General features: G+C 32.4%; 2 protein-coding genes across 3 annotated transcripts; both read right to left on the reverse strand.

The window, feature by feature from the left end:
- Positions 1–2030: 2030 nt before the first annotated feature.
- On the reverse strand, positions 2031–12479 carry LOC139496253 (microfibril-associated glycoprotein 4-like). Of its 2 annotated transcripts, none has more exons than XM_071284752.1 (8): positions 12345–12479; positions 11501–11592; positions 10340–10411; positions 9751–9870; positions 4256–4390; positions 3811–3907; positions 2955–3119; positions 2031–2369 (listed from the first exon to the last, which is right to left on the reverse strand). In XM_071284752.1, the coding sequence occupies exons 1-8, from the start codon at positions 12415–12417 to the stop codon at positions 2116–2118; spliced, it is 1008 nt and encodes a 335-aa protein (XP_071140853.1). In that variant the 5' UTR covers positions 12418–12479; the 3' UTR covers positions 2031–2115. The 2 variants fall into 2 exon arrangements, with proteins under 2 accessions (XP_071140853.1, XP_071140852.1); XM_071284751.1 differs by having other exon boundaries at positions 4256–4392; positions 9741–9870.
- On the reverse strand, positions 5030–9433 carry LOC139496252 (uncharacterized). Its single transcript, XM_071284750.1, has 2 exons — positions 5493–9433; positions 5030–5124 (listed from the first exon to the last, which is right to left on the reverse strand). The coding sequence occupies exon 1, from the start codon at positions 9146–9148 to the stop codon at positions 5885–5887; it is 3264 nt and encodes a 1087-aa protein (XP_071140851.1). The 5' UTR covers positions 9149–9433; the 3' UTR covers positions 5030–5124; positions 5493–5884.
- Positions 12480–23649: the final 11170 nt, after the last annotated feature.

Below are 23649 nucleotides of genomic sequence, written 5' to 3' on the forward strand. Positions count from 1 at the left end.
TAAATAACCCGCTACACGTGTTATTCAGTGTGCACCAAATTTTTTATGTTATTTCTTCACAGACAGAAAAAATATTACAGTCATTTCTTAAATAAATAGTTATAAGTAGACCATTAGTCTTTAAGTATTACTGACATATATTAGGTATTTAACTGTATATGTCTCAATTATTGCCAATTATTAGAACTTAATATTTTGAACTAAATTCTTGCCATTATTAAACCATGACATTTTTCAAAATATTTTCCACTATAAATAAAACATGACCTTTTCCAATAATTTTTTGATATCTTAATTTGCCATATGTTTTTTTGGTTAATTATTTTATGTTTTGCTAGTCTTTTGTTTGTTAATTTTAATTTATTTTATCTGTTTACACATTTTTATTGTAATATTTGTTGAGGGCTAATGAAAAGCCAATTTGAATAAGAGTGACTCAATTCAGGGAAAGTTATTTTTATTCAGAAATAATTATGTATTTATATGTACATAGGGATTCAGCAATTTTAGGTGTATGTATAATATACTAAGGTATTGGTGTTTATGAGTCTTTAATTCACTTACAAACAAACTTTTGACATTATTGCAGTTCCTGATCAAGTGAAAAACTAGAATTAACAAACTATCAGTTATAATAATAGTGGTATATTGGTTTTGATATATTTTTCTCAACAGTAAATACATGACAATAATTACTGTACTTGCAGTCATATTTTTAAACTGTCAGATTACTAATACCATTTACTTCTAGAATTATTATATTTTAACTGTATTCTAGTTTTAGTATTACTTCAAATAAAATACTGTATTGTGCATGCTTCCTCTTCATAAGACTCATCAGTAGCACTCGAATATAAACAGTGGAAAGCCAAAAACAAAATCAGGAATATAATGGCTGCTTTCCATTTGTTCTGTATGTTGATTTTGACAGTTTGTACTGACATCCCGTTTGAATTTACCTTGGAGTTCAAATTTTTTTATTTTTTTTTTTTATTTTGTTGATCATATATGCTGTGCTGCTAGAAAGTTTACAAACTATGCATTATGATTTAGAATCTGTTTTAAAACTGCTGTGATTTTGTGTAATGAATACTTTTTTAGTTAATTTTTGCAAAATGCAATGTTTACAAATAAAATTTATAGATGCTGAATATTTGTTTGTGTTCATTTCACAGTATATATTATTAAAAATTATAAAAAACAAAACAACTATTTTTTAATTCATTTATATCTGTAATTATTGATTGACAAATGGGTAAAAGGCGCCTGTAATTCAGTGGTTGTCGTTTGTTTATGTGTTACATATTTGTTTTTTTATTATTTTACCTAATAGTTTTCTCGTTTGAATTGTTTTACATTGTCTTATCGGGGCCTTTTATAGCTGACTATGCGGTATGAGCTTTGCTCATTGTTGAAGGCTGTACGGTGACCTATAGTTGTTAATGTCTGTGTCATTTTGGTCTTTTGTGGATAGTTGTCTCATTGGCAATCATACCACATAATACATATTACCGAGGGGTAATAATAGTATAAGTGAAACACAAAACACAAAACGAAATAAACAAAAGCGATGTGTCATATTTAAATGAACACATTAGCCTAGAGGAACTAATTGGAGCTATCCGTTCTTTTAAAAACAACTAAGCGTCAGGAATCGACGAAATACCTGGAGAAGTATTGAAAAATCCTAAATTAGTGAAGTTTTTATGAACTCTATTCAGTAAATGTTTTGAGACTGGGATGGTGCCAGACATATGGAGTAAAACTATTATTAACCCCATTCCAACGTCTTCTACTGATGACAGCCACAAAACTTCAATATTTGTTCATATTCTCTTCGTGTGGGTTTGGACGGACAGATGTCTTATTTGCAGTCATACTAAATATATTTACTTTTTAATTCAATATATTTTTATCAAAGAAGGTGAGAAAAAAGTAAAATACCAAAAAATACCAAACTCTAAGGACAATTTTAAACGAAAGTTCCTAATCAAATGGTAAAATGAAAAAAGAAAACCCGAGGACATCAATCGAATTGATAATAACTGTAATATTCCTGACTTGGTACATGCAACTAACTATATTTCATGGTTTATTTCCATTTGTAAATGTATCTCAATTCCTTCTTATCATCATCGTTGTTGATTTGAGGCAGTAATAATAGCTGCTGTGGAATGTGTACCAAATAATGCCTGTACCATATGGACAGTCGGATGTAAGGGTATATTTCCCGTTTAGGTTTGAGTCATGACATGCCTCATACCACCAAGCTCCATGGTAATGTGTGGCACAATTCCATCCCCCATAAGGATCATTATCTCTGTCATCTGTTGTGAATTTTTGTCCGTTATGTCTGGTTAGAGAATCACCTGCAATATAGGTAATCAACATCATTCTATTCTTTTAACCAGTAAAGTCATGTTTATTGTAACTTTATTGTGTTGAATTTCTTGGTGATTAATTTCAATTTTTGTACAAACCATATGTTATCTTTTTCACTGTGTAAGTTTTGAACCATTGAAGGTTAATCTACAAAAGTGCACTGAACGAACCAGCAGTTGTTGCTTAATACCACTTTAAACACTATTTGTTATATTTGGATATAAAAACATTGACAGGGAATATAAGCCCATATCCCTTGTGCAATCCCGAACTACATATGAACTGCACCGGATAGAGATCGACCAATTCTAATAGAATATCAATACATTCAACGCATTTATAAAAAAAAAATACGAAAAGTTTCTTCCTGTATGAAAATGTAGCTTATATTGGAAACTTCACAAAACAGACCAACAATCATCTTCTTTTTCGAATTTGAATGTTCTAAACCAATCAAAGTCAATGTTTTTATGTATGCGCGTACTTGCATACTGTCGATTTCTATCCAACACAGCTTATATAATATCTCAAAATCAAATAATAGGCGCCGAACATAGTTATCAATAAGGTACCCGCATCTCCACTGTAACCTCCAACAGAAAGTTGATAGCCATTTGTCTCATTTGACACACTGAAACTGTCATAGTTTGCATATTTCGTTACGCTTGAAAAGTCTGTCATGATTATCTGCAATTTGTGGTTTCCATTGGATGTTATCTGATGTATTATATCGTTTCCTAAAACAATCAACTCTTATAACATTGATATAATCCTTATTGCTTGTGTTTGAATATTTACTGCATATAATTTATAAGAATAAAATTTTGACTTTTGATTCAGCTTTTGTAAAGTAAACTAACAGTAAGACATTACTGCTTTTACTATTAATACACAATATATTTAAACATAAGTTTGAACTTATACTAGTATCGAAAATACGTTATATTCTTAGAAATTCTTGAGACGTTCAGACGGTCGACACATCCGACCGTTTGGTAATCTATATTTATTAATTTCTGTGTCATTTCGCCTCTTTTGGGAGAGTTGTCTTATTGACAATCATACCAAATCTTCTTTTTTATATTCACTTTATTTCTGGAGTTCATGCGATTCCATATATTTTTTTCCGGTATTGCTTCATGTAGTCTGACTAGATTCTAGTGGTCAAGAACTATACATATAAACGAACTGACAACGCTTAAAATCGAAAGATCTTTTATTCATAATGTCTAAATAAGGTTGATGCATTAAAGAGAATTATAACAATCAAATTTAAATGTGTAACTTATGATCTATCATTACTATTAACTTCCTTAATATTTGTAAATGAGATAAGTCGAAATATTTTGTTTATGTACTTTTTACTTCAAAATCTAGTTCTGACTCTGACAACTAATGTTTTTGTGTATAACTTTCGAAAATACATACCAATCCAATATTCGCCTTGTGCATTACCAAAACCATTTTTATAGTCAGTCCAGTTTCTAAAGAAATCAACGGTTCCATCAATTCTCTTCTGTATATCCTTGTAATGGACGTGTAATTAATAACACACTTAAATATGCTTTATTATGAGAGAAAAAATAATAGAAAAGATTGAAATGCAATAACTTAGATTGTCAGTGCTTATCCAGGATGATGCTATGAATAATTTTCAGAGTTTTTCGACTCGTCATTGTTTTTAAGATATAGAACACGAAAAATAAACTTTGTTCACGAAAATACGGAACAAACAAAATAAAATACAATGATTAAAAGTCAAATTGCATGGATTTGTTACGAACAGTTACACTGATATTCCAACTTATAACTATACACTATCAGTTATTTAAAGCGTTTGATAAAACATATATATATATATTATATAGCTCACCGTCCAGACATTTCCATTTCCATCAACTTCACAGAATACAGATATAAGTGGTGTTGGTTTTCCAAATGGATAAATTGTATACACGCCACTTTTCAAGATACCTTTGATGTCCGAGCATTCTCTTGGAAATGATGAATCTAAAAGCAAATAAACGAATTAACTATGATCATTAAAGTGGGTTTTTTTATAAATTGATTTATGATGAGTTTATTTACATATCAGACTCATATTAGACACAACTTTAAAAAAGTCAACAGTATTGTAAAGTCAACTTACAAAAATACTGACTTCCGAGGAAAGTATAACAACTGTCTTGGTACAGGTATATTACCAATATTATTTCAACTGATCGGGCGGAGCTTATGTTGTAATTTACATAGGATCAGTTTATTTGGTTATATGTGTGATAAGGATGATTGCCGTTATAATTACTATTGAATTCCAATCACCTATCAGTGTCACCAAACGCATATACAAAAGAACTAAGTGTATGATATGGGACGAGTAACTGGACACTTCATTAGGAGTTTATCCCAAAACTCCTGTCATTAGACTGACTGGTCTAAAATAAGCAAACGTCTTCAAAAACCGCCCAGCTCAGTGAAATAAATCAAGTAATAGCATTTACGTAGCATACCGCTGGTCAAAAGTATAAATCAATTGAGATAAAATAGATTTGGGTTACAAACTTAGATTCGAAGGAAACGCATCAACTATAAGAGGAAGACGAATGGTCAACAGAAACACTGAAGTGCAACAAAACCAAACGCATTCTATTCCGCAGAGGTGCTCAGCAGATAGATAACCATAAACACCGTTGCTCATATTAAAGTTTATTCATAAAGACAACTGTGTATGCAGGTAAAAAGCTGCAACAAGAATGAAAATACCATATAATATTTGGAAAGGCTATTATATTGAACCAAAAATACACAATAAAAGTATAGTTTTCTAGCTTAAAATTGACATAGTTGAGCAAGTTTAGTAGATACAAAAAACAGCATTTAACAACTTCAAAATCAAATTAAATAAATGAATGTGTTATGAAATATTCAAACTTGACAAATGCTTGAACAGAAACACTAGAAATATAGTTCAGACGGGGTTCCTTACTCAAAATATCATAGGAAAAATGTATGTAAATACTTTGCTCTAGAACTTCATAATTAACTTATTTGCATCAAAAATAAATATGAACATACAAAATATAAACCTTAGTAATAAATATTTAACTTACATAGTGGTTTGCCATAAACGGATGGTAAAGCTACTCGCTAGATAAAGATTAACATTGGTCCAATGTCATTGTGGTTCACAATTCAAAACAGGAAACAGGATATCAACAAAAGTAAAAGTGAAAGTGAAAGTGAAAGTAACTTTAAAGTGAAAGTGAAAGTACAATCACATAAGGTCAAAATGAAAGTAAACAATTAAAGTTCTCAAAAATAAAAGTAATTAATTTACTGATAATAAATATGATATACAAACAGAACACTCCCCGTCTGATATGAAAAATATCACCACATTCATAAAAAGAAAAATATGACCTTCAATACATATAAACCCTCAAAAATTAGTTTAACTAACTAATGTCAATAATACAGACAAAAACTCAATAATATCAGTCTTTTACAATGCATTGCGACTCAAAAGAACAGTTTGTGTGATTGGTCGCACATATACACGAACTTGTCCATCTCTGATTGTTCTTACTAACACCTTCCTAACTAAATTGTCTTTACTAGGAAATATATGTTCAATAAGTCCTATTGGCCAAAGGTTTCTGTGTTGATCACCATCCTTGAGAATAACGGTATCACCTTCTTTAATGTTTTCCTGAGTTTGTTGCCATTTTCGTCGAGATTGCAACGTTTGTAAGTACTCGCGACGCCACTGAGTCCAAAACTGTTCAGCTAATACTTGAACGAATTTCCATTGAGAAGTGTATACATCTCGAATGTTCAAAAGACTAAAATCTTCATCACAGTCAATGGTTTTGGTAGTTAGCAGAGCATTTGGCGACAAAACACACGGTGAATCAGGGTCTGATGAAATTGGAATCAATGGACGAGAGTTCATGATGGCCGTTGTTTCCGCCATAAAGGTGCACAGAACCTCGTGTGTTAGTTTGTTGTGTCTTGCATCATAAAGAATAGAGTCAATAATGCGGCGAGCAATGCCTATGAGTCGTTCCCACGAGCCTCCCATATGTGACGAATATGGGGTGTTGAACTTCCAAACAGTACCTTTTTCGTTAAGAAAGGTTTTCAAAGTTCTATCTTCCACACATATTGCAGGAATTCTAAGTTCATTCGCTGCTCCAACGAAATTTGTCCCTCGGTCGGAAAAGAATTCCTTAACTTTGCCTCTTAATGACACGAACCGTCGTAGCGCATTGATAAAAGATGAGGTGCTCATCTCTTCAATAACCTCAATGTGTACAGCTCTAGATGACATACATGAAAATAGTACAGCCCATCGTTTTGAGTTGACGCTTCCTCCACGAGTTCGTCTAGTTACAATGTCCCAAGGACCAAAACAATCTACTCCAACATAAGTAAAAGGTGGACATGATTTCAGTCGTTCTTCCGGTAAATCAGACATTTTTTGAGTCATAAGGTTACCACGAAATCTACGACACAATACACATTCGGAAATAACAGTGTTAACTAGGCGCTTAAGACCAATTATCCAAAATCCTGCACTTCTGATACTGCCTTCCGTTAAATGACGTCCTTGATGTTTTATTTGTTTGTGATAATGTAAGACAATAAGTTTGGCGAAGTGATGACTACCAGGAATAAGTATCGGATGTTTCTCACCAAGTGTCAAATCTGAATGTTTGAGTCTACCTCCTACTCTAACCACACCGTGTTCATCAACAAACGAATCTAATTTCAACATTGAGCGTTCCTTTGAAATTGGTTTGTGTTCGTTCAAATTGTAAATTTCCTTTTCAAAAATCTCATTCTGAATTTGACGAATTATAAAAGATTCGGTCTCCTTTTGAAATTTTGGACTATCTTTGTCTTCAGACACTTTTTGACTAGAACGTTTTGATTTCCAAGTACGTACAAAATGTCTCAAAAACGAAACTGCCCTAATGAGAGCTTTCAAACTTGAAAAATTCGTAAAACGATGACAACCGATCTCTGGATTTCGAATAACTGTTTTCTTAGATAATACTAAAGGACGAATTTCCTTGTCCTCAGTTGGTGTTACTAACGGATAAGAATTGTCTTCAATCATAACATCATGTGATGATAAACATGTCGGACCTGTTATCCATCTAGTGACAAGAATCATATCTGGTGAGCTTGAAAATCTAGTTCCGGCATCAGCTGGATTCTGATCAGTTGATATGTAGGACCACTGAGACGGATTTGACGTTTTGTGAATTTTTTCAACACGATTTGTGACGTAAGTGAAAAATCGTCTTTTGGTATTGCTAATATATCCTAGGACAACTTGACTGTCCGTGTAGTAATGACAAGTCTCCGGTAAAAGCTTCATGTTGTCGCAAATGACTTCACCTAACTCAGCGCCAAGAACAGCAGCACAAAGTTCCAATCTAGGAATTGTGTGACCTTTCAGAGGTGCTAGTTTTGTTTTCCCCATCAGAAAACCTAAAGATGCATTTCCAGTCTCATTAACGGATTTCAAATAGGCTACTGAAGAAATTGCTTGTTCGGAAGCATCACAAAAAATATGAATCTCAAGATGGTGCGCTGTCGACACTGATTCAGGAGTAATCATTCGTGGAATTTCAAAATTGCCAAGAGATTTCAAAGACTCAAGCCAAAGGTTCCATCTATCAGCATGTTCAGAACTTAACGGTTCATCCCAGTCAGTTCCAGGTGGAACTACTTCACGGAGTAGAATTTTACCGCTAATCACAATAGGTGATACGAAACCCAAAGGGTCAAACAAACTGTTTATTGAAGATAGGAGTCCTCTTCGTGTTATAGGTTTGACATCATTATTTACATGAAACACAAAATTATCGGAATGAAGATCCCATGTTATACCTAGACTTTGTTGAGTAGGTAATATATCTGAACACAAGTCCAACTGTTTCAAATCTTTACCTAGGTCATCACTGGGGAAAGCTTTCATGACGTCAATATCGTTCGACACAATCTTGTGAAATCTTATATGTCCATTTGTCTTTAAATCGTTTTGAGTTTTCTTTACAAGATTGATTGCTTGTTCTTTGTTGGTGAATGAAGTGAGACCATCGTCCACATAAAAATCATTACATACGAAAGCACGTACGTCTTCATCGGAAGTTGCAACAGCTTGTCGAAGGCCGTAAGAGGCCACGGCAGGTGAAGGCGTGTTACCAAACACATGAGATGTCATACGATATTCGATGAGAGGTTTAGAAAAGTCATTATCTTGGTACCAAAAGAATCTAAGGTAGTCTCTGTGATGATTTGAAACTCTGAACTGGTAGAACATTTGCTCAATGTCTCCAGTTATAGCAATAGCATTTTTACGAAATCGCATAAGAATTCCAACTAGGTTATTTGTAAGATCTGGTCCTGACATTAATAGACTATTTAACGACACATCTCCGTACACTGCAGACGAGTCAAATACTCCCCTAATTTGGTCTGGTTTTTTATGATGATAAACCCCGAAAAGCGGAAGGTACCAACATTCTCCTGAAATAACTTTAGGTGCAATTTCTGCTGCACCGCTGTTCAACACTTTCTCCATAAATGTCATGAAATGTTCACGTTTCGTTTGATTCTTACGCAAACTAGTGTCAAGTATCTGTGCTCGTTTCCAGGCTTGTGAGCGGTTGTTTGGAATAGGTGGTTTTGGTTGTTTGAATGGCAATGGCGCTGACCAATGACCAGTGTCATCCTTTCTAAAATCAGTATCCATCAAACTAAGAAATTGTCTATCTTCAACAGAAAGTCCTACTTTGTTGTCATTTGTTGTCCTGATGAAAATGTCATATTTGAGATCACTTATCTCTATGTTGTTCTCGCAAAGAGGGAACGTGGTGCATCGTCCATCGTTGAGAACATGAGTTTTACGCACACTGATTTTGTTTGGAGCATGTACTTTGCCCAAGCACACTTCTCCTATTACCACCCATCCAAGTGCTAATCTTTGAGCGAAAGGTTCACCTTTATCTCCAGTAATTTGTTCTTGCACATGATGAATCTCAGGTACGTGCCGACCGTGCGAGGGCTGTATATCTAGTCAAGGTCGTTTGTTGAAGGAAACTTGATATCATTGTCAGTGAAACAACTGTCCACCAATTCTCAAATGGCCTCTATAAGACCACGCATAGTCAACCTTACAGATGTCAACATTAAGATAAAATTGAGAATGGAAATGGGGAATGTGTCAAAGAGAACATATTACAATAATCCTTGTTCTTTGATGATAAGAGACTATATATAAGCATGACACGACAATTGATTTATCCAATTAAGAAAACGTTAGTGCATTATCAAAATAAACGTACTTTGTGAACCATTTTGATTACATGTTAGATTTCGGTTACATGCGATGGTGTCATTACAACATACGACACACTTTACGTGATGACCTTCTGATCGTTTTCCAAAGATAGGAGCAAAGCCTTGTAGACATGTCTGAAAAGACAAAAACAAGTTAACTACTTTCTTGTACAAATATGAAGTGTTCACAATAAAACAGAAAGATTGCAAGAATAGTACTGAAATTAGTTTTTAGTTTTAGATAAATGTTGGTAAAAACAAATGCAGAAGGAAATCTTATCTTGTATTAAGTGTGTCGGCATTTCAGTTCGTCTTTGTAGAATTAAAATCATTAATTTGAAAATATCCTCTGTTGAATTAATGAAAGAGAGTACAAGGCAAGTACCAATAAAATGTGTCAGGGGTAAACTAGTATTTTGAGACGACAATCATGAAAGGTACAGTACAATACATAAAAAGAATATGTCAAGCGTAACTATTTAATCCTAAATAAATCATTAGTTCTGACTTTGTAATCTACAGCATTATCATCAAATTGGTTGCAAAGCAATATTTGTTTTTGGAAAATGACACTTGCAATTTTAAAGTACATAAATGATAATACCTGTGGAACAGCACATCCGTAATCAAACAGGGACTTTCCCGATTCTGTGACGTAATAATGCATGGAACATACCTTTTATAAATGTAAAGCGTATCTTAAACATTGTGATTTTTTTCTTGATAATCAATAAGGGTCGTAACTGGATCATACCACATCTTCTTTTTTCTATATTAGCGGTAATTCTTGGTGCAAGACGATGAAATGTACACTTTATTTCAAACGATAAACAATCGGAAAATTTTGACGAATTACGCTAAGTCTTAAAATACGTTGTGGAAAATGACTATAAAGGGCATTCCTATCCTAATTTATGTGTGTGTGTGTCAATAAAATTTGGGGTACCTTGATGACACACAACGATAAAAAATGACGTTAACGGTAATTTTTGGTGCATGACGATAAAATTTTCACTTTCTTTAAAACGATAATAAATCGGCTTTCACGAATGACGCTAATTTTGTTACAGTAGGGAATATATGTGATACCGCTGATGAAAAACGGTCAAGATAGTTTGACGAGTCACAATAAAATTTTGACCAATATGACGCTAAAGGTAGCGAATCCGAAAATGACCAATTGCAAGCCTGACGATAAAGGGCATTCCTACCATCATATTTATATATATATATAACTCGTCTAAACATCAACCCAACAATGTTAGATCTGTAAATTTGCTTTCGCAAATTTTTGGTTCTTCCTTCGCCGGGATTCGAACCCATGCTGCTGTGATATCGTGACACCAAATCGCCTGCACTGCAGCCGACCCGCTAGACCACACGACCACCTGGGCTCTCAAAAAAAGAGCTTTTGCTGGCCGTGTATTACCTTTCCTCGTCAGTTTTAATCTAGCGGCGTACTACAGTACATGATATATAAGGCATGCAGATGTTATTGTTACAGATCAGCTAAATTATCTATAGTAAAGGATCCTACAAATTAATGTATAAATTAAATTAATGTAATTAATATATATATAACTATATTGATTGTTATCACATCGTCTGTGTGCTACCGTCAAATATATGCTCGCATATGTAAAAAGCATATATTACGGTACATTGTTTTAAAAGTTCGAATGAATAACATGTTAAATTACTTTATTTGTTTAAGGTGAAACGAGTCATTCATAAAAATATCTAGTACACAATAAATTGTACTAACCTCATTGAGGTCACATCTAATATTGTGTTCACATTCATTAGAGGTTTCTACTCCTGAACATGAAGCACATATTTGTCCATATCTTTCATTATCTGAATAAATAAACCAATGTGAACTATACTTAATAACCGGGGTAAAAGGAAATACATATCAATTCTCTAGGATAGCGTCATTTTGAGTTTACATTTTGACAAAAGAAGTGAATAGAACTGAAAACTGATGGCAATATAATGACCTCCACATGCCCATTAACACTTTACGTCGTTTACAAAAAAAATGGTTTAGTTGTTGTCTCATTGGTGTATAAATATAATAATCATTCCTTAATTAGTCTGATTTATAGATGTCAAAATAAACTTGTCTACTTATTCTAGCATTCAAAAAGATTGTACTCCTGTGAGTACACGGTAACAAATGAAAGTGTCATTTCTATAAATGTATCCTTTCAAATTACAAAAACGCTTGTGGCTTTGTTTGAAATTATAATATAACGGCAATACACAAACGCTAACCCATCCTTACACTCTCACCATACACAGAAGGATACACACACATGCGTTTTTAGCTTATGTTTATATTTCTATAAATATTATAATGTACTTCAATACATTTCCTTATGCTTCAATTTCTAATAAGATGTGGTATGAGTGTCAATCAGACAACTCTTTATTCTAGTCATTTGTAAAAGTAAACCATAATAGGTCAAACTTATGTTGCTTCTATTAGTGATTATATTTTAAACATACATGTTTGAAATAATTATACTACAAAAACACACCACTACCAACGTATCTTGACTCTCAAACTGATATTCTTTCAATACAAAACAAACCAGTAAGCTTACCCATAAAGGTAGGTTCCGACCTAGAGCCTTTAAGGACAATGAAAACTGTAAAACAAATAATCAGGCGATTCATATTTCTCGATTGTTCCGTGTTGTAGAAATTCTTTGTTGTTTCTTATCTAGTGAACTTTCTCGTTACGCAATATGTCAGAGATAAAAGGTTAATCTCAGCATATTCAAACATACGTGAATGGTCTGCCTTATATCATAATTATATTATAAAAGTACATAATTTAAAGTTATGCCTATAGGAAAAAAATTAACTCATTACATATAAAAATATTTTAAAAAAATCTACACCATACGTGCATTTCATTTACAAAAGATTCAGCATTGAGAAAACAAATGGTGTTTTGATTTAAATAAAATTGTTTTTGTTTTCTTTCTCAAGATATCGTTTCGAAGATATAACAAGCATTTAAAACAATAAGTGATTTAAGTTTTAAACTTTCCAAGAGTAGATAAGGGCCCTTTGAGGTAAAAGGTTAATACATACTGGTAAATAAAAAGATTAAATAATTGCAGGAAAATCTGACAAAAATCCCTAAATCTGTCCCAAGTACATCCGTAAAAACTATTACAAAGTAGTCAATGTATTTATCAAAAGAAAAAATATTGTAAAGTAAATACGATAACATAAAAAGGCACCCGTTATCTTGATCATTATAAGTACAGTTATATGATATCATAATCGATGAGAACAACTTCTTCATGTGATCAATATTTCTAAAAGTTAGTCGAAAAAAAACAAATTGACATTAAAACTTAAAAGCCGAAAATAAGCTGCCAAAGCCATGGCAAGAACAATGATCAGCAGACAAACAATAGTACAAACACAGTATAGAAAAATACGGCTAAGCGACACTAATAACACAAAATTCGAAAGGGGTTTTTCTGAGATGGTTGAAAAGGTTAAGCTGATCCTGTTCGATGTGTTACTGGTTGCACTTTTTAAATACAGATGTTTCTCATAACACGCCTCTTTTGGGGAGAAATTGAATATTCATAGAAAATTAATTTTGTTTACATACTGGTTCCAAGTTATGCTCTCTGTGTTCCATATCGCAGAGACAGAACTTGGGAATGTTACCAGTAAATAAACACGTGCATATTGTTTACATTGAAATATGTGGTAACCTTTCATTCGAGGTAGGGGTAGTTAAGAAAATTAGTGTAAGTTTAAACTCTGAGAAGTTCAGGGCATATAAACGTTGAAAATATGCCGCACAGCCCTATATTTTGACCTTTGAAAAAAATTGTGGTGCATATGAACTTTCAATTCTAGGATAAGATTTTTTTCAAAACTACATAGTAAAAGTGGTACAGTTTTAGCCGTTAAAGGAGTTCCTATGGGAAATTGCATTGTCAATATTTACAGAAATGCAACCTACTGGTGTAAGTACTAACCAGGTGATAAGTCTTTTGTAGTAGGTCACATTCAGAGAAAAGGAAGCGGGATTGTATAAGATAACAGATAGAAAGATCGTCCTCTGGGAAATAGATATTACATAACGGTAAACCAACTCGTGAAGTCGACCATTAAATTTTTAAAGTAATTATGTAAACTTCACCGCTTGAAAATTTTTATTAAGTAGCTTCCCGGTGAGCAGCAGCCCTCTACAAAGGTAATTATAATAGGAAACACAAGCCCTTGAATGTCGTATCAACAATGATATATATACTTCCTGTGCATGCGCTGCTGGAATGTTGCAACAAAGAAATTGAAATTTCATAATTAGTTTTTTCCACTTTTCTGTGGAAAGACCTTTTGTTTTTGTTCTGATTATAAGTTCTTTCCACTTTTCTGTGAAAAGACCTATTGTATTTGTTCTGATTATTATTTTTAGGTCTTTCCACTTTTCTGTGGAAAGATCTATTGTATTTGTTTTGATTAATAGGCCCTTCCACTTTTCTGTGGAAAGACCTATAGTATTTGTTCTAATTATTAATAAAAAATATTCCAGCCACATATTGAAATTTTTGTTTCGCAATATGTCGCTTATATATTTCTTATATAGTATTGTACAGTTGATGCTGAATTAAATTTAACCCTGCTCAGATGAACAATTTTGTTTGTAAGAGTTATCTCCCTATTCACTGTTCATCTGATTTGCGCATCTCCTTCGTAACAAAAAATGATATCAACTATATTTCTTTTACAAATTGTTTGTTACATCCTAATGCATTTTTGGCTAGTTTGGATCGAAGTGATTCGATGAAATTTTATAGGAGTTATCTACCTTTACGAAATATATTTGTCGGTATGTTTTTTAACGCATAAACCGTTAACCGTATAACCCTGAAATATTTTTTACTTGAGGTCCCTACGTACCAACTAAGAACTTGAGGTCAAGGTCAAAAGTAAAGGTCAAATTCTAAATTTTACTTGTTTTTGTATTTTCTCTGACACTTTTAAAGATTCATATAAAACAACAAATTCAAAATATTTGCTTTAATGTTATGAAGATATGTTATATTAAGTCTGATACGTTTCAATGCATCTTATAGGAGTTAATGCCCCTGAAATGTCTTAATATAAGGTTATTTGATTATAACTTCAACTAAGTTCATTATAAAGTGGTATGACCTTGTACAAAAGATAAGATGACATATGACCTTGAAAATTGACAACCGGAAATGAGCTTGAGAAAACCGGAAGTAGCTATTTTTGCACTTTTTTCATATCAAAGTACTCAGAATCGATATATTTTGTAATTCAAAATCATTTACTAATCATTAAGACTAGAGGGTGCTATAAACAGTTTCGTATAAAAACTAGGGGTTATTCCCCGACTTAAAATAGACATGGAGGGAAGTCCCTTTTATCAACATAATTGGTGAAAAACTATCATGTTTTTTGTATTTGGTTGTAAAAATATGTTAATTAACTTCAATTAAAGTAGGTTAAATGATTAAAATAATTTAAAAAGTTAAATTAAATACACATGTTTTGAGGGGAGACAACACTGTAAACAGTCTGTTTGTGTAGCTCTTTTCGGAGAAGGCGAACTTACCCTGAAGCATGATTTTTTTGAAAGACCAGGTAACAATTTATGAAATTCATACTATTTTGATTATAAATGTGCAGTTATCATGTCCTCAGGGATGTGCATATGACCTGATTTTAGGTTTTTTATGCTTACATTAGGCAATGTTTTTCCCAGTTTATTTGGATAAAACTGTTTGATACTATTAAAAGTACACTTTTTTTATTCCATTACAAACAAGAGAACATTCTGATTCCAGTGATATATAGTTTTATACAAGTATCTTTATTAATCAGTCCACCACTAAGGGTCACTTATACATGGTCCCCCAAAATATGACGTCATAGAAAAAACTGTTGATTGCACTCTTAAAGGGACAACTATAAAATATAGTGATGTTTTAGCATAGAAATGTGTTAGCGAATGAAGTAAAATAATTCTGAAAAATATTGTACGGCATGTATACATTAATTCAAAAGCATCAGTTTGGTATATTTAATGTAAATATTGCAGATTTGTATATATCAACCAGATATAAGAAAACAAGACTGTGCGTATATTGAAGTTTTTTTTTTCTTCATTTTTTGCGACGTCATGATATTTTTATTCAATCTCTCATATATTTGGAACAAAAAGTTGCATATGAAAGGTGTAGATTTTTTCTACTTTTACCTTTACTCCTGATCAGTGTAACATACATTTTTATTCATTATAATATACAAGGCAAAAAAAAGAAACGTTACATTGGTTTTTAATTCGAAAATATCACATATGTTAATTTCAAATATTTTCATGATAAAAACTAGTCACCAGTCTCTGAGAATGATTTATCTATCAAATTTACTAATTTATAGAAATATCAGAAATGACGTGACGTCATTTTCTTATTTCAAACAAATAACCTCTTTTTTTTAACTTTACCTGTATAGAGTTGGAATCGAGTTATCCTTTTTGTCATTGATTGTGCTGAACACGATTGTTAACAAAAGGTCGCATTATAAAAATTGAAAAAGTTCCACGTAAAACAATGCCCCGTCCACGCCAAAATGAGAGAGAACGAGCTATTGGAATGTTGGCAGCAGGAATGACTCAAGTGCAGGATGCAAATCATTTTAATGTCTCTAGAATGACTATTGCAAGTCTTAAGACTCGTCTACGATATACTGGCACAGCAAATGATCGCCCCCATAGTGGCAGGCCACGTGAAACGACGTTACGTCAAGACAGACACATCCGCATCATTTATCTCCGGAATCGATTTGTGAACGCGTCACAAACTGCACGACAAACCCACGGAAGACATAACAACAGAATATCTGCCCAAACATTTCGTAACCGATTGAGTCAAGTTGGTCTAAGAGCTCGTCGTCCATTGAAGGGACCTATCCTTACCCAGCGTTACAGGATAGCGCAACTTCAATGGACACGGGAACGGATTCGATGGAATAGGCAAACATTGAGACAGGTTCTTTTTACCGATGAATCTAAATCCAACTTGAAATTTAGCAACGGCAGAGCCAGGGTCTACAAGAGACTTAATGAATGATTTTCTGGTGCGGACGGAAAGGAAACAGATCGGTTTGGTGGTGGCGGAATCATGGTTTGGGGCGGAATTACCTACCAAGAACGCATCAAGCTCAAAATCATCGTTGGTAACTTAATGTAACAAGGTATAGGGACGAAATTCTGGCTCCAGTTGTTCTCCTGTTTCTCCGAAGACATCGTTTCAACCACGTTTTTCAGCAGGACAACGCCCGTTGTCACGTGGCACACATTTCGATGACCTTTTTGGAGAATAACCATATTCGTGTGTTTCCTTGGCCAGAAATGTCTCCAGATTAATCACCAATTTGCATTTGACCGCCTGTCACCTCCGTCGTATGGAATCAATAAGACGTCGAATAAAATCTAAAGGGATGTTGTTCCATTCCCTGAAAAGTGCTGTTTGGAGCTGGGCTAACATTTCCGGTGGATTTTGACTATTTCTTATTGGTCGTCTAAGTTCGTCACAAAGATAATCAAAATGGTTCACAAAGGACGTTTATTTTGATAATGCACTAACGTTTTCTTAGTTGGATAAATCAATTGTCTTGTCATGCTTATATATAGTCTCTTATCATAAAAAAATAACAAATTTGACAGGACATTTTCTGTCAGTCCTGTGCTAATCTGTAGACTGGTAAAAACACTTTAGCAATGGACCTAACTGCATCGAGTCCATGCTTTTTTCTTATAAACAGTGCTTTTTGAACTACTTTGGAATGGATTTGTTTAATTTTGAGCTTTCAGAAGTGTATATTGAAAGTTTTGCAGTGGAAAGCTGAAAACCAAAACAGAAATATAACAGTTGTATTCCAATTGTTCTTTTGGTTGATGGAGTCTAACATTTGATTTTGAGAGTTTTTATTACTGACTTCCCCTGTTTGAATTTACCTTGGAGTTACATGTTTGTGTCATATTGTCTTATCGAATTTGTCATTTATGCAATGCTGCTAGAAATTTTACAAACTATGCATTTTGATTTAGAATCTGTTTTAAAACTGCTGTGATTATGTGCAATGAATATTTTTTTAGTTAACTTTTCAAAATGCCATGTTTACAAAAAGATTTTAGATGATAAATATTCTAAACCACAATGGAATTCCAAACCTCGATAGTTATACTGATGTGCGATGGATTAATTCTGACGTGCGTGTAAAGTGCACACACAATTTTTAACTCAATTGGACACAGGACATAATATATGATCCATAATAATCCACATGTAGTTGGTTTAACATTTAACACACCGATTCTGTTCAATGTTGGTCTGTTAAGAACTAAACTTTACGACAAGATAGATTATTTTATCTCCCATTTGTGAACTTTGAATTGCTTTGTAGCAACATTCTGGCATCGCCTGCACAAAGAGTATAGCTCCCAGTTGAGACGATATTCCAGGGCTTGTATTTCCTATCATTACCTCCAGTTTAATCCACCATTTTTTATAAATAAAAAAATGTCTGTACCAAGTCAGGAATATGATAATTATTATCCATTACTTTGATGTGTTTAAGCTTTTGATTTTGTCATTTGCTTAGGGTCTCTTCGGTTAGAATTTTGCTCGGAATTTGGTATTTTTGTTATGTTACTTGTTTCTTGATCTTTTTATTATTTAATTGTAAATAATGAGACAGGTGCACATGATATAATGATTAACTTCGTCTCTCTTTTTAATTCATTCGGCTAAAGTTTTTTAACAAATGTTTTTTGGAACTGTATAACATAATGTACATTTTGAAATTCCATCTTTAGATAAAGGATCATATAAATCGCATTTCATTTTCATATCCAACGGGTGTAAGGTTAAACACAGTTGATCTTTTATATTCTAGCGAACTTTAAATTATGTACTATGTGTAATCTATAATGTAAGACAGAACATTCAAGTGTGGGGCAATCTTCTGACATTAACATTTTATCTCTGACCTATTGCACTGAAGAGAAAGTGCACTAGAATAGATTTACCAGATATTTCTACCTCACGGACCATACGGGAAAGATGAATCACCTGATTATTTGTATAACACTTCTTTTTTTCATTAAAGGCTTTGTTTTAGAAGCGACATTAGTGGGTAAGTTTAATTATTTGATTGATAATTAATCTGTTTTTGTTTAAGCGTCAATATATATATAAGAAGAACATAAGAAATTGAAGCATAATAAAAATTATAATGTTACAGTAGTCTAAACATAAGCTAAAACTGAATGTGTTCGTGTCCTTTTGTGTATGATGGTGAGAGTACTAGTGTTAGTGTGAGTTGGTGCTGGTGTGTTTTCGATATTTTATAATGTTAAACAATTTCTGAAATAAAAGCGCTGATAAAAGCAACAATGGAAAAAGGAAATGACTCTTTCATTTGATACGATCATCTGACAATCTTGTTGAATGCTAAAAAAAAGTAAGCAGTTTCTACTGACTTATGTACATTAGACAAATTAATTAATAATGATTGATATACAGGCACAACTAAACGTTGCAAATTGCCAAAAGACATCTGGAGGTCATTATATTTTCATCCATTTTTCAGTAATGAATAATTGCTATGCCAAAATTTAAACCCGAACTGGTTATTTGTTTCTATAGGATTGATTTACACTTCCTTTAAATTTTGCTTATTATACACGCTGGTTATTAAGAGTTGTTTGTGTGGGTTTTTTTTTATTCAGATGAGGACAGATATGGGCAAACATGTGCTTCGTGTTCAGGAGTAGAAACCTCTAATGAATGTGAACACACTACTAGATGTAATCACAATGAGGTTAGTACTAATTTATTGTGTCTGAGATATTTTTATGAATGACTCGTTTCACCTTAAACACTTAAAGTCACTTAACATGTCGTTCGTGCGATCTTTTAAACCATGTGTGTAATTATTTGTTTATTTCATTTATCATTATATGATTTTTACATATGACACATACTTGTCGGTTTTTATCTCTTTGACACATTCCCAATTTCCATTCTCAATTTTACATATTGAATAGAAGATATAACAATCATTCCAATAGACAACCACATATATTGATTAACAGGAAGATTGAAAGATATCAATGTGAAAAATAAACTTTTCATTTATAAAAGGTATGTTCCATGCATTATTACGTCACAGAATCGGGAAAGTCCCTGTTTGATTATGGATGTGCTGTTCCACAGGTATTATATTATATGTACTTTAAAATTGCAAGCGTCAGTTTAAAAAAAAATATTGCTTTGCAACCATTTTGTCGATAATGCTGTAAACAACAAAGTTAGAATCAATGATTTATTTCGGATAACAAATATTTACGCTTGACATATTCTTTTTATATATTGTAATGTTCCTTTCGTAAAAAAAGGGGTGATTGTCGTCTCAAAATACTAGTTAACCCCTGACACATTTTTATCGCTTCTTGTCTTGTACTCTCTCGCATTAATGCACAGCAGGATATGTTCAAATAAATGCGTTCAATCCTACAACATGTACAAAGAATGAACTGAAATATCGTAAAAAATGGTTAGACATTTACTACAAGACTGATAAAATGTTCTCATTATTTTTGCTTAAACAAATTCATTACGATTTCAAAAACCAGTTATTTATACTGAAAACTAATTTAAGTACTTTTATTGCAATCTGTCTGTTTTATCGTGGACACTGATTTTTTTGTACATAAAAAGTAGTTTAACTTGTTTTTGTCTTTTTAGACAAGTTCTATCTTGGAAAACGATCAGAAGATCATCACGTAAAGTGTGTCGTATGTTGTAATGACACAATAGCATGTAATCGAAATCTGACATGTAATCAGAATGATTCCCTAAGTACGTTTATTTTGATTATGCACTAATAATTTCTTTAGGTAATAAATCATTTGTCTTATCGTGCTTATAGAGTCTCTTATCCTCGAAGAATAACGAATATTGTAAAATGTAAAATGTGTGGTATTATAGAGGTCATTTGAGCATTTGTGGATAGTTGTCTCACTGGCAATCATATGACGTATCCTTAGTTGTAGGTCTTCGTTTTTAAACATATAACTTGAGTTCCAAAATAAAATGTTCATCCTTGTTTGTTCTTTGGTAGGGTTGCTGTGTCTTTGACACATTCCTTATTTCCATTTTCAATTTTATCAAATAATGATAAGATTGGCCATCGAAAAATTATATACAACGTTTTTGATATATCAACACACATTATTTATAAATCGCAATGCCAAAACGTAATCTTTCGTTACTGAGACATCTTGAGGTCTTTCTAAGTAGCTTTTGTTATTTTGTGGTCTACATGTTGTAACGACTATTACTAGTGTATTATTTAGTTGTACGTCTCCTTATGATGACTGATCATGCGTGTGTTTGTGCTGCATTTCTGTCATGTAGTGTTATCAAATAAGCAATATCTTTTGAAATTGCCATATATGTGGGAGGTTTTTCTAGCCATTAAACTAGGTTCAAGCGTTTTCCCTAAACAAAAATGCTGTATCTAGTCAGAAATATTAAATAGTTCGTTTCTTTGTATAGTAGTCAACAAAAAAACGATACACGATTTTTTTTTAAATCAAAGATGAAGTTTTCCTTTTATAGGATCAATATTGAAGGAAGTAAATATAACGACCATGGAAATGCAAATCTGTTTAAAAACAAACAATTTTGCTTTCATGACGTCATTTGGCGAATTTTATTTTTTTGAACAAAAATTTTCATAAAAGGACAATTTAAAAAATAGTAATTTCAACTAATAATGACAACCTCTCATTTAAAGGAAAAGACAGTGTTTGTCATCAATTCTTTTTTAATAATCATACAGTTTCTTTGTTTATTTGTAAGGCAAAGTTCGGCTCCACGCAAAATCGTCAAAATGTATAGATTCATTTGATTTACCATAGCCAGTATGTGCAAAGTGGAATTAAAAAAAAGTATGTATCCAAAAATAAGTTCGTGGGGATTAATTTTCGTAGATTTTAAGTTTAGAAAACAATTATATAAATGCAACTTTATAATTGACAATAATAAAACTGATCTGAACTTTCGCAGTTGGGAAAAATCAATAAGTGCATTTCATAGTAACAGTGAGCACTAATCAAGTGTTGTACCCTGCGCATGTTAATTGGCCTTACCTTTGGTGTTTTATCCAAAGACAATGATTGTGTAATAAATATATTACGACTTGAGGGCATTACAGACGCATTAGACTGTTAAATGACATTGATTGACAGTTCTAGCTGATTAATAAATTACTGTACAAACAAAGGATTATGATTATCCTCTGACTTAAAGAAAACCTTTGAATATCGATGTCTAATCAATTAACCTATTTATTTCATTGTCTGCATTAATGTTCATCAATTATATAATGTCAATAAGAATTGGTCAGATCATAAAATAATGTAAATCTACAGTTAAATTTTCGTTGGGGTTTTAATTTCGTGGATAATTCTTATCCACGAAATAAACAAAATTAAATCCCCCACGAAAATCCGAAAAGTTTCAAATTTACAGTGTGTTGTTTTTCGTATATAAAGCATTGATTAAAGACGGGAAATTTTTTTTTTGTACTTTTTGAGATTTTTTTTCCAAAAATTCCAAAAAAAACCCGCATTATTTTAACCCATTTGTCACCACAACATGAACATAACTTAAATAGCATATTGAATATTTTTAATTCAATTTGAAAATTCATTTAATACTTCAAAAATTGTGTGTCGATTCGTTATGGAACTTTCCGCGAAAATAATTTGCACCCTGTGATCTTTTACACGGAATTTATTTACTTTCCGACAGGTTTTAATTTTCATTATCATATGTTCATACATAGCAAATGAAAGCTTTTTTAAAATGGTGTTTCATATTTATTACTTTTTGATTAATTTTATTCCAAAGTTGCGTATCGTTTCTTTTGTTGATTAGTGTATAAAGGCGTTTGTTTTTGTTGAACTTCAGTGTTTCTGTTGTTCTTTCGCTTTCCTTTTATAGTTAATGTGTTTCCCGCAGGTTTAGTTGGTAACCCGGTTTAGTTTCCCTAGACTGGTTCCTGATCACAATATTAAGTATGTTACACATATACCAATATAAGAGAGTATGCTAAGAGCTAATACCTGGAAAATAGTACCGGGAACCAGGATAAGTTTTCCCTCAATCGATTTATGACTTTTGTACAGCGGTATACCACTGTAGAATTCAGTTACGTTGCACGCTGTATCTGTTTTTCGATCAATTTGAAAAAAAGCAACTCTCATGATCATAGTTTTATTTTTTTATTTGTCGTTAGATTCATCATTTCCAAATGAATGCTCCGACATAAAAGGTATCTTAAGAAGTGGCGTGTATACAATTTATCCATTTGGAAAACCAACCCCACATATATCTGTCTTCTGTGAAGTTGATGGGAATGGAAATGTCTGGACGGTGAGTTGTATATTATATATGCTTGAAAATAGTTAATACTCATGATACTGAAGAATTATAAGATTGTGTTCTATCACCATAATCTGATATTTGTTGAAAAACAGTGTTATTTTTCGTTTCAAATTTTAATACATGCAATTTGAAAAATAAATCATTGTTTTTAATTTAGTTGTTTCCTCCTTTAAAAGATTGTACCGCCATGCGAAACTATATATTTTTGCATGTATTTCAACATTATAATTTTTCGGAAAGATAAACATAGTAATAAAAATTTTAGATTGAAGAAAATAAGATATACCGTAAACTCCTTGCAAAATTGTACGTTTTATTGCTATAAGAATTTCTTAATGTTAATATTGTTTTATGTTTCTAATGAAGGTAAATCAAGATCAGA

The sequence above is a fragment of the Mytilus edulis genome, chromosome 11 (genome assembly GCF_963676685.1).
Source record: "Mytilus edulis chromosome 11, xbMytEdul2.2, whole genome shotgun sequence".
Taxonomy (NCBI): Eukaryota; Metazoa; Mollusca; class Bivalvia; order Mytilida; family Mytilidae; genus Mytilus; species Mytilus edulis.

Coding starts and splice junctions, on each gene's coding strand:
- LOC139496252 (XM_071284750.1), bottom strand. CDS start 9,148: ATGGATACTGATTTTAGAAAGGATGACACTGGTCATTGGTCAGCGCCA.
- LOC139496253 (XM_071284751.1), bottom strand. CDS start 12,417: ATGAATCGCCTGATTATTTGTTTTACAGTTTTCATTGTCCTTAAAGGC. Junction 11,593..12,344: donor GTCGGAACCTACCTTTATGG/GTAAGCTTACTG, acceptor TTATTTATTCAG/ATAATGAAAGATATGGACAA. Junction 3,120..3,810: donor ACAAGGCGAATATTGGATTG/GTATGTATTTTC, acceptor TGATTGTTTTAG/GAAACGATATAATACATCAG.